Genomic DNA, 16,382 nt, shown 5'->3' with positions numbered 1-16,382 from the left:
AGACTATATTCATCAGTTTAATAAAAACATTCTATATTCTTTCATTTAAATTCAGACAATATACTATGATTTCTATAATGCTGGCTATCTTAAGATACAAGCCCTTCCCTTTAGTCTTATATGCTCAACCAATATCTCCATGCCCCAAGGTCATGCCTTTTCACATCTTTTCCCTGAACTGAAGAAATGCAGCACAGTGGTTAAACAAGGGTTTGGGATTCCATATAGTCTCACTCTGTAACTCTTTGCTTAGTGAATTTGGGCAAATTATTTAATCTCTTTAAACTCAATTTATTTATCCATAAAAAAGTAATACCATTGAAATAAAATTCCAATATACTATTTGTGTGAAGTTACCTTTTTAGAAGAAAAAAAAGATCCTCAGGAAGAAATGAATTTTTTAACTTACTAAGTTAATTGATTATAAAGGGACAGAGGAAATTCAATTAAAATATATTAAAATTAAAATTAAACCTTTAGTTCAAAATGTATATAAGATACACAGATACCACCCACCCTACATTAAAAAGATTCATTTTTTAAACACAGTTCATATAGGAGATAAAATACTAAGTCTTAGGAAGTTCACTATAAAGTCACTGAGAAGAAATCAGCACTGTATCTGTAAAGAGAAAACATAACTGATTAAGCAATCAGAGTTAAAAAAAAAAAACACAAAACCTTCAAGAAAATTAAGAAAAATACGTGGTTGTTGATTATATTTCCACATCAAAGACTGTTTAGGAAGCTGAATCACCTTGAGTTGAAGGAAGTTATAAAGAAATTATTTCAAGACAGAAAAAAGTAAAAACAAACAGTGAGGATCCCCAAAGATTTGAACCAGGAATCACTTTAAAATCATATAAACAGGGGCGCCTGGGTGGCTCAGTCGGTTAAGCCTCCGACTTCAGCTCAGGTCACGATCTCACGGTCCGTGAGTTCGAGCCCCGCGAGTTCGAGCCCCGCGTCCAGCTCTGGGCTGATGGCTCAGAGCCTGGAGCCTGCTTCCGATTCTGTGTCTCCCTCTCTCTCTGCCCCTCCCCCATTCATGCTCTGTCTCTCTCTGTCTCAAAAATAAATAAACGTTAAAAAAAAAAAATTAAAAAAAAATCATATAAACAATCTAGGAAAAGGAGTACACAAATGAAATTTCCAGGTGTACTTATGATACAAACCTCTCCAAGTCATTACATAACTGATAGAATACAAAAGGTGGGTCTTGATATAGGAAAATGTTACTAATGGACATAGAGAAATATTATCCAAAATAGTTGAGATGATAAGCTATTAAGTATTAATTGAAAGATACTAAGGAAACTACAACTATTTCTGAGAGAAGGTAACGCAAGGTGCTGCTACATTCAAAAGGATGGACGTAATATGGGAAACTAAGGAATGTACTTAGAAGGAAATTTCCTATTCTTATACAAATTCATAGTGCGTTTGCATTGAGAATAGCATGTCCTATGTTGGTCACATCATCACAAGACATGGTAGAACCACAGATGATCCAGAAAATGAAACTAAAATTTTAACAGGATCAAAGAAAATGCTATCATATTAGAAGAAACTAATTTGATTGAGTGGAGCCCTTCTGGTGTAGGTACACTTAAGTGTCACAAAATCCCATAATAAAGATGTATCCCCTTGAACTTGAGAAGGAGGTGAACCTAGAACAAGTTAAAGAAAGCAATACTTCAATAGTAAGTAATAAATTAATGGTAACATGTTGTCCATGTTACCAAAAGCTGAAAATACAAAGGTAATTTTTAAAGGTGAATAAAAGAAGATAGATCTAATACAGAGATTTCAAGGAAAAGACACTTTAGGATATACCCCTAATTTCAGAGGCTGACTTCTTAAATCAAACACTTCAAGTACATGCTTGATGCCCCTATCAGGGATAGAATCTATACTGGATAAACCAGGAGTATGATTTCCATCGTAATTTTTCCCATTGAAAGCAGGGGATAGGTGGTAATAGCCTTCAAAGCATTTGGAAGATGCCACAAACTATTTTTGTATGACTGTTAAAACCTGATGCTCCTGATAACAAACACAAGAATAATTACTGACTAAAAAGGTAACCAAAATTTAAGCAGTGTGCTAGTCTGTAAAATACAGACACAATAAGCCTCTTTCTCTGGCAGGGCAGGGCAGGGGAGAGAGAGAAAAAGCAAAAGAAACGAAACAAACAAACAAACAAAAAAAGGTGTTTAAAAATTGCAGTTCCAAATGGACTACTATAAATTTTATTTTTTAGTTCATAGGAAATAATTCTTTAATAAAATACTATTTCTAAACTTTAAGTATAGAAATAAAAAGCATTGCTAAAAATATTTTGTTGGTATTTAAAATAAATTACAACAGTCTTAGTCATAAAGAAAAGAAATGCTCAAACGCTACTGGGGATATAACAAAGCAATCAGTAGCTAGTTGCAAGAGGCACTCCCTAGCCAAACTTGGGATAATTTAAGCTTCAAAGAATAATGACTATAATTGATGGTAACAAATTGAATAAATAAAAATTCATGAAAAAATTATGTTTTATATACCCATTCTTTATAAACTATCTCAGAAAATAGATTGTAAAAGTACAGTGCTATTTGAGTTACTTATTTTAAAATTCAGTTGTAAAAGTTTAATAATTTGAAATTGGCCTAATCTCTGACCTTTCTACATGTTGCCTGAAAAAAAAAAATGGGAGAAAAACAGAGAACCTTAAGAAAAAGTAACTGGACCAAAAGTTGGATTGGAAACTAAAAGCCGTATTCTCATATAGAAAATATAAACTCTATCTGAATAATAGAGAAGAGGTTTCAAAAGCTCAGATGTACCTCTTACCTTCAGGAAACTACTGCATCTACTTTTATAGATATAAGCAAATAAGGCCCACAGAGATTAAGTGACTTGCCCAACATCACACAGCTAATTAATAATGGAGGAGAAACCGGTACCCAAGTTTCCTGCATCTTAATACAAAACCCCACTAACTTACTTACACTGTTTCTGTAGTTTCCACATCAGGTTCAAGGTGAGTTATTTTAAAACTCTTTTCTACACATAAAGAAATCATAATTCTGATTCGTTGATATTTACCTCTGATGTTTTTAATCAATGTCACAAATTCTGATAGTATTAAAGCAGAAATACTTCAGAATATCTAATTTTAGGCTTAATTTTTGAATTTAAACTATTACTTGCACCTCAGAATAACATCCTGAATGATATGTTTTTTCTCATTGTCACAGTCCACATGTATTAATGAAAAAAAGATAAGGTCTACAACTGGTTAACATTACATATCTTATTATATATAACACCAGGGTTTTTGTTTCCTTTAATGGGCTGCTTTTACATTTTTAAATTTTATTTTATTTTATTTTATTTTATTTTATTTTATTTTATTTTACCTTCTCACTTAAAAGGAAGAGAGAATGAGACATGTTATTAGTAGGACCTCTCCTTATCCTCCAAACTATCCCAAAGTTCAGAGACAAATAAGCTTATGTATGCTTCCTGAAGTGTGGGATGAGGGGGAGTTGGGAACAAGGGCAGGGAGTTAGTTTTAGGAGTATAGCAGGGTTTTAAGATTCACTGTTGGAATTTTGTACCACAGGAATGTCAAACCATGCAGAAACATTCCTTAAATGAATTAGTCTTTGCCTATCATAGCTCTGGCTTTTCTTAGGAATGTCATTGTAAAGCAATCCTGATAGTAGGTATAAAACCCACATAATTCTGCATCACAACATAAATTGTGGAACCATCTAGCATGCTCTCAATTGCTCACTGACAATGTAGGTGAAGATGTGAATTATACCCTAAACAATAATGGGATAAATTTTAAAAACAGGAATGAGAAAATGTCTAAATTAGATTTTTTTAACCTTACCTTGAATCCCTTCCCCCAAGACCTACTATAAATTTAATTAATTAAGGTAGATAAATACATCGGGAGGTAGTAGAGAAACTGAAATAATACCTGACAGCCTCTCTTTTCAATTTCCATAATACATTTTTGTATCAGAAGTGGCACCTTCAGTCCTGTATTTTCTTTCTCTACAACTTTTCGAATATCAACACCAAATATTACTGGTTCTCGATTTATAGCCAGTCCAGGAAGAGAATTATCCCACTGTTCCAGAAGAGTCACTTTCACATAAATAAGACCTCTAGGCTCAAGTTTGACAGCCAACTGATGTGTCTTTGTCACTCTGAATAAGGTGGGGAGAACAACAGTTCCGTGACAACACACTCGATTTTTTCTTGGAGTCGGTTCCCAACTGAATACTACTAATTTCAAATGCTGTGCATTTTCAATTTCTATGTTGAAAGTATGATCCATGTCTAAAAATGTTGTCCGACATGTGAGCAAAGCTGTTCTTGCTTTGTTTACTGAATCTACCTGAATTGCACAAAAGACATCTTTTGAATCTATCCGAGGTGGTTTTAAATCCTCAGCACCATAGAAATGCACACTCATGAGCCCAGATATGTACTGAGAACACTTAGGTTGATCAGAAAAACTATAATGTCTAAAAGCATCAATGTCTATTTCACTCTTGCTGCAACTACTTGGAATTATTTCTTTTCCCTTTCCAAATTTGTTGTCAGATCCATGTTTGCTAGATTTAGTTATAAGTTCAGGTGAATCTCCATCACTGAGGTAACCACCTTTGCAGGAATACTTAGAACTCACAGATGTTTTCTTCTGGTAGCTGTGCTGAGAAGATACACTGGTATCCAGATGGTACCGACTTATGACATTCCTCTTAGCAGCTGTGGTTGTGTTCCCAGAAGGTAGAATATTGGCATGATGAATTTCTCGACAGGTACATTTAGACAAGGAAGGAGTATTATCTGGATTGTTCATGTAATTCAAAGTTCCTTTAACACTCAGTTTTCGGCTAAGTTCTGGCAACCTTTTCATTTTCATGGAAAGTTTCCTCACAGTTCGTGGAGATTTTATTTTATCTGGGAAAGACCAGTTAATTGAACTGCTTTTTTTCACAGGGCTAGGGCTTGGAGAAGATAATTCGGTAGCTCCCAGTTCAGTCTTATTTGTAGCACCTAGGATCCCAGGACCTTTAAAAAAAAAAAAAAAAAAAAAAGATATTATAAGGTGATATGTTTTGATTCCTACTTTATAAATCATCAACTAAACAGACTCTCCCATGGACAGAAATTTCTCCCTTGTTTTATCACACTGGGGAGATTTAGTAAGTTACAAGTTTAGGTAAATCTCCATTACCACCTTCAAACACAATATCAAGGATTTCCAGGGGTGCCTAGATGGCTCAGTAGGTAGAGCAAGTGACTCTTGATCTTGAGATTGTGAGTTTTAGCCTCATGCTGAGTGTAGAGATTACATAAAAATAAAATCTTAAAGAAAGGGGGGTCGGGATTTCCAAATGGCTTAGGGTGGAAAGAAGCATCTTGGTCTCCATCTTCTTTTCTACTTTAAAGGTTTGGAAGGAAGGGTAATATAGATTCCTTTTAAATCTTTCCCACTGCAATATAATTCAGGGAGTATGTTATTTTATAACCATGAACAGTGGATATCAGAGGAAACTAGGAAAGCTTCCTATTTTGATATGTTTATTTTGGCATATTATCTATTTGAGTGTTTATTTAGAAATCCTACTCCAATTTTAAAAAGAAAAAAGAAATCCTACTCTAATAAAAGAACATTTGTTTATACTTCTCTAAAAACTAAATTTTATCACATAGCAGTGGTTTTTTTTAAAAAAGTTAAAAACAAAACAAGCTTATTATTATTATTTATTTACTTTTTTTTTTTAAGTAGGCTTAATGCCCAATGCAGAGCCCAACACGGGGCTTGAACTCACCACCCTGAGATTAAGACCTGAGCTGAGATCAAGTCAAATGCTTTATGACTGAGCCACCCAGGCACCCCAAAAACCGAACAAGTTTATAATTTTGACAACTAAGAGCCCTTTCTTTCTTCGATGTTCCCTCAGAACATATCACGAAAGATTATACATAGAATGAAACACAGTTAATCAAGAATAATTGAATATTGATTAGTCAGTCAGAGAAAGACAAATATCATAGGACTTTACTCATATGAGGACTTTAAGAGACAAAACAGATGAACGTAAGGGAAGGGAAACAAAAATAATATAAAAACAGGGAGGGGACAAAGCACAAGAGACTCATAAATATGGAGAACAAACAGGGTTACTGGAGGGGTGTGGGAGGGGGGATGGGCTAAATGGGTAAGGGGCACTAAGGAATTCACTCCTGAAATCGTTGTACTATATGCTAACTAATGTGAATGTAAATTAAAAAAATAAAACTTAAAAAAAAAAGAAAAAAAGAATAACTGAATATTGAATATCATAAAGCTAACTGAATAATTTTAAAAACTATAAAGACATTTTCTTTCTTTTATTATTTATATACAATAATTCCCTGGAACTTCAAAAGCTAAATTAGGGCTTTTCCTTGCAATTTCAATATATTAAATAACAGTACAGAGACATAAATAAGTTTTGTTATCGTCTCAGTTTTCATGAAGAGTAAAGCATTGAAATGTTTTTGATTTTTTTCTCCACACAAAAATAGCTTTTTTCCCCCCTAAATGTCAAAATTATCCAGGTTTACAATAAAAAGTTTTTAAAAGATACAAAGAAATCCAAATAGCCTAAACTGAGCTATTAAGAGATGAGTCATTATAAATAGTGAGGTGAAAATAATATCCAAAGTAGTTTAACAGTAAATTGTTAATATTTATAGCACTAGCCAACATTTATTGAGCTAGACAAAGTATGAAAAATTAATTTAACACTTAGTATGCACAGATTCTGATTTAATTCTTGAAATAGCCCTAAGAGTTAAGATACCACAAGCATCCCATCCTCCAGACAAGGACCTCATGCACAAAGCTGATTTGTTTAAGATCACAAAGCAGCTAAGTGGCAGAAACAGGTACAATTCAAACCTAAGCATAGGCCTTCAGAGCCTATATTCTTAAATACTGTACTTTAGAGTACTTCCATCCTTCTAAACATTTTTCTGTCTATACATATACATTAAATTGATTTTTAATGGTGGCTTCTTAACCATTATTAAGAAGTTAAGGGGCACCTGGATGGCTCAGTAGGTTAAGCATCTAACTTCAGCTCAGGTCATGATCTCATGGTTCATGAGTTTGGGTGCATTAGGCTCTCTGCTGTCAGCCCAGAGCCCACTTCAGATCCTCTGTCTCCCTCTCTCTCTGCCCCTCCCCCAACCCTTCCCTCTCTCAAAAATAAATAAATGTTTGTTTTTAAATAAAATATTCCATTTAACCTTAAACTTTCTTTTTTCTTTTTTTTAAGTTTGTTTATTTACTTATTTATTTAGAGAGAAGGAGGGAGGGAAGGGGGGAAAGAGAGGGAAAGACAGAATCCCAGCCAGGCTCCAGGCTGTCAGCGCCAGCCGGACGCAGGGCTCAAACTCACAAACTCACAAACTCATGACCTGAGCCAAAATCAAGAGTCAGACGCATAACCCACTTAACTGACTGAGGAGCCACCAAGGGGCCCCTCAACCTTAAACTTTCAATGCCTCAGTTAAAAAAAAAAAATGTATAAACTGACTAATCAATTTTATTTTAAAATGTGAAACTGTTCCTATTTAAGTGTTTAATAAAGCCAGATGAAAATAACTTCTAAAATCTATTATATAAGTTTAAACTGTTTCTTTAAAGAAACAATTTAGGGGTGCCTGGCTGGCTCACTCAGGACAGCATGTGACTCTAGATCTTGGGGCTGGGCTTCAAGCTTACTTAAAAAAAAAAAAAAGAATAAATGAAACAATCTATGATTTAAATTATTTAAAATTTAAATGAGTTTTTCACACTTCCTCTAACTATTCCTTATAAAGATCTCTAATGACCCTAATATCAGAGGTTACTCTATGAAATACTACATTTCACAATTAAAATAACGAAAGAGAGTATTAATTCATTTCAAAATCGATAGATTAAATGACCTTTCTTTTAAAGTGCTAATATAATCTCCCTCCACCCCTCTTTATGTGTCCTAAAAACAAAGAAGTGGTTTCTTTATAGAGAAAGGACTATTTTAAGTATGCCTGCGGGGCCTTTCTGGTAAATAACAAATAAGAAATGGAATATTTGATAAACTAGACAAAGCATTCCCTTGTACTGTAAATTGTAGTACAATTCTATTGGTTTACTGGCCTAAAACATTCTATAGTAATCAGAGTCCTGCTGTAGTCTACAATCTATTTTGTCAACGGCTTAAAAAGCTATCCAGTATATTAAATTGCTCTAGGTTCTATTAAAGTATTACGGAGTTAATTTAACATTTTGACTTTTTTTACACATCATGCATTAAATATTCTTACTGAAGTCTTTAACTATTAAAATGAAATACTGTGTATGTTAGCAATTTCTACTTCAGACAAGACTAAACTTATTAAAATAAAAATGCTTTGTTTTTATAAAACCCAAGAGCTGAAATATTACCAAATTCAATAATTGCTTAAAATTAAACCAAAATTATACTAATCAAATCACAGACTAGCTATACAGGGAAAGTACAAAATGAAAATCTTTGTAAATCCATAAACCAGGCTAGAATCAAGTGAAACTGGCAAATTCCTTCAGCACCTAGAACAGTAACTGGCACACAGCAGAAATTGAGCATTTATAGAGTAAATCAATTAATCAACCAACCAATTGTCAGTTGCCTGTAAAGTGGTAAACCTTTTAGGAAATATAATATAGGAATTACTATAATAGTTACCAGCCATAAAAACCCAGTAATGATACTAGTAATTAATCCAAATAAAGTGAAATAGATCATGATGATGATCACTCCTCTAGTAGTGGAAATAATCTATTAACACCCAACATAACCAGTCAAATAGATTAGGACACACCAACCCTATTAAATATTATAAAATTGGTAAACAATAATGTTAATCTACATGTAACAATACAAGATGAAAACATCAAGTGGAAATATCAAAAACCAAAAACAGGGGCACCTGGGGAGCTCAGTCAGTTAAGCATTCAACTCGATTTCGGCTCAAGTCATGACCTCAAGTCATGTGATTGAGCCCCAAGTCAGGCATCAAACTGGGCAAGGAGCCTGCTTGAGATTCTCTCTCTCTCCCTCTCCCTCTGCCCCTCCCCTGTACATGGGGGTGTGGGGGAAGGGGCATGCTCTCCTTTTCTCGAACAAAACAAAACAAAAACACCAAAAACAGACTGCTATGATCGCAACTAGATAAAACATAAATATACATATGGGACTTAATAAACAAAATAACAAGTCATAATTGTGTTAGAATGATTAAAAAATTGTCAACGATACTAAATATACTCAAGCTTTTTTATTTCTTGATCAGAAAATTATTTTGAAATTCAACCATTATCTTTGCCTATTTCTCAACAGTTCTCATTTTTGATGTTTATTTATTTTGAGAGAGAGAGAGCATGCACACAAGAGCGAGAGGGGGAGGGGCAGAGAGGGAGGGAGAGAGAGAATCCCAAACAGGCTCCACCCTCAGCGTGGGGCTCAATCTCACAACCCTGAGATCATTACCTGAGCCAAAACCAATAGTCAAATGCTTAACTGACGGAGCCACCCAGGCACCCCTCAACAGCTCTGTTAATATTGCTAAAGAAAACAGATCACTTTAGGTAACATTTCTGATCAAACTAAAACAAAATGATGACATACAAATAAACTAAATATTTCCTTTAGTCAACTTAGGACTGTGCTTATTATATTTTAATAAGATGCTAAAAAGAAGAATAACAGAGAGAGAGGAAACATAAATAACAGCTCTACCCTACTTTCAAGTTTTTGTTTTTGTTTTTGTTTTTATAATATCTGTTAGTCTTTCTATGTTCACAATTTGCCACAAACATAAAATAATAAAGTTTGAAGACAGCAACTTAAATCAAAATATGTGTAACTTTACAGACACTGGCTTTCTAACTTTGCTGTTATTCTTATGCCCTCTTGCCTTTCCTGCACCATACAAACCCATCACTCTCTGCCATACTCCTGCAAGCTTCCCTACCACTCCAATCACAACCTGTATTCCAAACTATTATTTCATAAAGCATTTATTCCTCTTTCCATCCAGCTTACATCCTCTTTCCATCTAGCTTACAAAAAAAAACCCCACAAATTCTTCTGAAAAATCAGTCTACAATTAGAAATGCACACACACAATTTTTTTTTTTTAATTTTAAAAATGTAAAAAAGCAGGCTTTGCACTGTCAGTGTAAGCCAGACGAGGGGCTCGATCTTATGACCGTGAGACCATGACCTGAGGCAAAATCAAGAGTCCAATGCTTCACTGACTGATCCACCCAGGTGCTCCACTCACAAAATTTTTCATTACCTTCAATCCTAACATGGCAGTGGGGAGGGGGGGGAATACTTAACTTTTCTAGTATAACTTTTCAGTGTTTCTTTCAAACTGACATAATATAGTATACACTGTTATTTAACTCACTTTTTCTCTTATCATATAACATTTATTCCACCTCCACATATCCCTGAGAAAAGGATTCAAATCCAAGTAATTTATTTGTAAAGCACATAATTATCAGCAAGAAGTGAGGAAATTCAGGGGCAAATCCAAGAACAATCAAGCGTGTTACTACTACGGGCAACTCATGTTCAATATCAGGAGAAAACTCTGGGAAATGATGTAGAATTATGACACCCAGGGCATGAGAGAGCTGAGGTGGTTCTATACCAATTCTGGTTGGTGGGCACTCCAACAGTCACTCATTGAGGGGCACTCCTAGGCTTCCTGCAGAGAAGTTCTCTAACACTCCTGCCAGAATCCTCAAGCAGAGATGCAGATACTGATGTTTGGATGGAGGCTTGTCCCATCTAAATAAATAATAAATCCCAAGGGATATGGGCAAGATACTGACAGCATCTGTTATATGCCACATCTTTGAATATTCTGTATCATTTGAAATTTTATAAATTAAAACAACTTGATGTAAAACAGAACTGCTTTCTAGCCAACATTTGATATTTGCAACTAAATATGCTCTCTGCTATTTCCTAGTGTGTCTGGGACCAAATTTTAAAAGAAGCACATCAAAAACTCAAGGCAATCAAGGAAGAAAGAAGCCATTAGGTTGAACTATTTCATATAGTGTTCTGCAGATCAAAAACTGTCAATTTAATATGGTGCAACCTAATATGCATCAAACTTCAATTATTTCTTTTCTAGGTTCCATAACTATTGCAACACCCACCTACTTGAGAGGTCTTTACTTTTACCTCTCATTTATTTTTTCTCTTCTTCCTTTCCTTTGTTCATGAGGAAATGTAGGCACGAAACTGTAAAGTAATAACTACTGATACACGGACTATACAACTTTTCAGCTATAGCCAGGCTAGGTATAAATGAATGAATGAATGAATGAATGAATGAATGAAGCAAAATTAGATTTACATAAAGAATATATCTTGGGGCGCCTGGGTGGCTCAGTCAGTTAAGCATCCAACTTTGGCTCAGGTCATGATCTAACGGTTTGTGAGTTCAAGCCCCGCATCGGGGTCTGTGCTGATAGCTCAGAGCCTGGAGCCTGCTTCAGATTCTGTGTCTCCCTCTCTCTCTGCCCTTCCCCCACTTGCAGTCTGCCTCTCTCTCTCTCAAAAATAAACATTAAAAAAAATTAAAAACAAAAAGGAAATGTATCTTTTTCTTCTGCACCTCATGATCCCACTCTTTCAACTAAGAGAAACTAATTAAGGACAGACACACTAACAGTTGGTGTAGGACTACCCCAGCATCTTCACCCCTTACAAAATCAAGTCTGTGACAGGAATAACTAAACCACCATCTATATACAAATATTTGTAAACGTTTTTGAAGTTTTCTTTATTTTTATGAAAACACACTCACTTTGTAAGGAAAAGTACATAGCTACAATAGACATCTATATTTAGTTTTAGCTACTGTCCAAGAATTGAATGGAAGAAGAAGGCAAACATGTGACCACCTTTACCTGCAAAAGGAGATTTCAACATGAGACTCTCCTCTACCATTATTCTTTCTTGTGTCTTGTGTCCAAGCCCTTGCTTGTACTGCCGCACGAGCTCTGTGGAGTGGATGGACTCAACAGGATTCACTTCATTTGACTGTGATGTATGAACCTTGCCTCTGTGTTCTGAAGAGTACAGCAAGCCTTCAGTGTACTGTTCTGCTTTCATTAGGTCTGGACCAGACAATACTCTCAAACTAACAGCAGGAAACTTCAGAACAGCAGGGTCTGCCTCACCAAAACTCAAAGCATTTGATATACCAAAGTCATCATCCTCAGGAATGGGGTTGTACCATATTTCTCCTTCATCATCTGCATCATTTTCCTCATTAAAATCTAAAGAACAATTTTTTGATAATGAAGAATTTGTAGCATTACACACCACATATGTACAATATTCTTCAGATGATTTGAGGAAAGGTCGTGATAACTGATGTTTAGGTGAGATGGATAAATGACTTATGTCTTGGCATTTCTTATTTTCTTCTTCCAGGTTAAAAGATCTCAGAGTACTCTGATATAGCCAATTGCGTTTCTTTGACACAGTGATGCTGTTAAGTGGCTTATGACCTCTGATTCCAATATTATCCTTCAGATCTTCAAGTTCTCTTCTCTTCACTGAAGACCCATAGACATTTTCAAATAAATCTGTTTCAAAGAAAAAGAAGAAAGTAAAACGTAATGCCTAGGATACCAGGAAAAACCAGTCACTTGAGATCAGTTATTAAAATACTATTTTTAACAATGGAATATTACTCAGCTATCCAAAAAGAATGAAATTTTGCCATTTACAATGAAATAGATGGAACTAGAATGCATTATGCGAAGCAAAGTAATTCAATCAGAGAAAGACAAATACCATGACTTCACTCATATATAGAATTTAAGAAACAAAACAGATGAACATGTGGGAAGGGGGAAAAAAGAGGAGAGAGGGAAACAAACCACAAGAGACTCTTAATGACTGGAGAACAAACTATGGGTTGATAGTAGGAGGTGGGTGGGAGATGGGCCATACCGGCACTTGTGATGAGCACTGGGTATTGTATGTAAGTGATGAATCACTAAATTCTATTCTTTAAGCCAATATTGCACTATATGTTAACTAAAATTTAAATAAAAAAAAAAGAAAAAACTAATATTTTTAAAAGGAAAAAAAGAAGGAAAAGTAGTATTACACATTTGGAGACTAAAATGAAACAAGAAACATTTTGGCTTTTTCACTAAAAATAATTTTTATTATTTAGACTACTAGTAAAAGTGACATAAGAATTCTAAGAAAATGAATAAACAAACTCTAAGATTGCCTTTATAAACATATCTGGGCTAACAAAGACATACCCCACGCAAAACACACTTAAGCTTATATAGAATGCTTTGTACACAGTATGACTTTAATTCATATTTTGAATAATTTTATTTTTCTTTTTAAAAATTTTTTTATTTTATTTGAGAGAGAGAGAGAAAATACAAGTGGGGGGGAGAGAGAGAGAGAGAGAGAGAGAGAGAGAGAGAGAGAACGAGAACCTTAAGCAGGTTCCGTGCTCAGCGCAGAGCCTGGTACGGGCTAGATCCCATGATTCTGAGATCATGACCTGAGCCAAAATCAAAAGTCATGCTCAAATGATTGAGCCCCAAGTCTGGCTCTGTGCTGGATGTGGAGCCTGCTTAAGATTCTCTCTTTGTCTGTTTCTTTCCCTCTGCCCCTCCCGCACTCATGTGTTCTTACCCTCTCAAAAAAAAAAAATGAATTAAGGAATTCATAGTACAATGAGCGTCATCAAATGCTTGATATGTGTTTGTGTTAATGTAATGTGATAAGATTTTTTTGAGAAAAATGTACACATAACATCAATTCCACATAGAGAGGTAAATGTTTTGCACATCCAAAGAACTGCATAAAGCAGGCTTCAATTACAGTCAATAAACTAAATATATACCATAACACTAATTCACTAGGCATAGAAAGTTAAAACAGAACATTTCTAAAAATTTAAGATCATGCTAAAGGTTTCTAAATTATGGAATTATAGTCCTGCTACTTCACGTGTATATATGGTTGATTCATCTTGTATTCTAGCAAATAAAATATGAAAGCCTAGTAACAGAGTGATAAAAACACATTAAACTATGAGGAGCTTAGAAACAACCACAACGTTAGGTTCATGCATAATCAAGGCTTTCAGTAACCTTCCTCTACTGAAAAAAAAAATCCCTTAAAAAATGTAAACTTGTCTTTTTTCATCCTAAATATTACCCAACCAAGTAGATTAATTTTTTTAAAAAGCTAATAATAATTTTTAAAAATATCTCAAACACAAACTGGGTTTCAAGTTCATCTAGTTCAGAGGCAGGAATGAACTAGGAATCAAAAGGGAAGAAAGTTCCCGTGAATGTCTACTATGCCAGACATTTACTTACTCAACAAATATTTATTGAGTACCTATTATGTGCCAGGAATGAGAGATAAAGCAGTAAGAAAGCCCTTAACCTCCACAACAATGTTAAGAAAATGACTATTTCCATAAGGCAGAAAAAGTGAGGAATATGGTCAAGGTGCTAGCTGTAGTATTCAAATTTAAGTCAATCTAATACTAAAATCCATGCTCTTAACCTGTCTCCCCTATACCATGCTACCCACCAAAGGTAGGAAAGCAGGTAACCCTTTCTGAATGTGGTGATAATATCAATCCAGTTAACTGCTCATAAGGATTGAGTAATGGTGGAAATATCTTGAAAACTATATAACTCAGAAAAGTAATTTGCCCAAGATCAACTGGTTCATAAATGGAAGAAGCAGTACTCAAAATAAACTCTTATGACTCCAAAGTTTGTAGCAATATACCTGGGCTACTAGAAAAGAGATACACACCTCTACCCTCCAGGATTTAACATGCAAACATGTAACGAATATTCATTCGATAAATAACTTCAATTAATTTAGTTCAATTTAATTAATGAAAAACGTGAGGATTCAAGTCTTTCTTTGGTTCTGTCTCCTTTAAAATTAAAGAACTGATTTAAGAACTGAAAATCAACACATACTCAGGAATCACTGGGGCTTCCAGGTTGTTAGTGGTCACATCTTTTTGCCAAGTGTACTAAAGTCCAAATCTATTTCACATTTAAGCCAAGTCCCTATTATTTAATAGCATTTCAGATGATCAAGGGACATTATTTGTAGTTTTTACACAATTATAAATTTGAAGCCAAAAGTATAAAATTATACAACTCATGATAGCTAGGAGTCACATATTATTTTATCATTTTCTCAGATGTCTCTCAGCAGATCCAAAATTTTATATAGTTAAATTATTTTGAGTCCTATTGAGTTTTTGACATACATTTAAAGAAATAAACATGCTTTTACTTGTACTACACTCCAAGGAACTGTAATGACAAAAACAAAGCTACTAGCAACCCGTATTTAAGCAAATTGATGTATCTATTGATATAAGTATTTAATAAATGTGTAATATTAAAAGGAATAATTATACCATGAGATACAATGCAACTATTTTTCATGAAACTACAGACCACAAAAACTTGAAACCAAATAATCTGACTGCTATTGCTGAATAATTCAATATACTACATGATACTGAACTTAAAATTTAGAGATAAATAGGTACATCATTATGATTTCTGATAAAGGCCAAATTCATTCATTTATTAAAACTGAATATAAGCAACACATTCAGGACCCTAATTTTAAACATTTCATTTTTATCTCAGGTAACTAAACAGATGCATATGAATGTAAATTACACAGAAAGCTATCTGCAATCTTCCATTTACTCCCTTTTATGCTAAAATTAATGTTAAACCCTACTGGCATAAATTTAAATTATCTTTAGCTCCTGTTAGCTTTACCTACAGCTATGTTCACTCACACACACACATTCACAATGAAAAGAAAATATAAGTAAAAAAAGATACCAAAATAAGTACGCAAAGTTGCAAGTCAAAAATGTCTTTATTCTCTTATAATTATACATGTTGTGGTATAATTAATGAAATGAGTAATTAAAATAACTTTACTTTGAAAATCCGTAAGAGAATGCAGAAGTGGCAATTAAGTTTTTCACTCAAAAAATATTCTACATAGTAGTGAACTACTCAAGCCAATTTTTTGTCCTCAACTATTATTTCATAATAAATTAAATGACTTACTATTACTAAACATTTAACTAGTGTCCCACCTCAAAATCATCAGCAAACTGAGAAATTATGGATTTCAACCTTCACTGAAATTGTACAGTATATACAGACATCTTTTCATCATTTAAAAAAGCCCTACTGCAGAAACAAACTTTGT

General features: G+C 34.2%; 1 protein-coding gene across 1 annotated transcript in view; it reads right to left on the bottom strand.

The window, feature by feature from the left end:
* SYDE2 (synapse defective Rho GTPase homolog 2) overlaps positions 1 to 16,382 on the bottom strand; it is a 52,405-nt gene that overhangs the window by 28,550 nt on the left and 7,473 nt on the right. The window contains exons 2-3 of the mRNA XM_049618470.1: positions 12,029 to 12,712; positions 3,986 to 5,088 (exon numbers count right to left, since the gene is read on the bottom strand). Coding sequence (XP_049474427.1) covers positions 3,986 to 5,088; positions 12,029 to 12,712 — 1,787 coding nt within the window. The remainder of the gene's footprint in view (positions 1 to 3,985; positions 5,089 to 12,028; positions 12,713 to 16,382) is intronic.

This window comes from Panthera uncia, assembly GCF_023721935.1.
Source record: "Panthera uncia isolate 11264 chromosome C1 unlocalized genomic scaffold, Puncia_PCG_1.0 HiC_scaffold_4, whole genome shotgun sequence".
In the NCBI taxonomy this organism is placed as follows: domain Eukaryota; kingdom Metazoa; phylum Chordata; class Mammalia; order Carnivora; family Felidae; genus Panthera; species Panthera uncia.
This window is presented reverse-complemented; position numbering and strand designations above follow the sequence as displayed.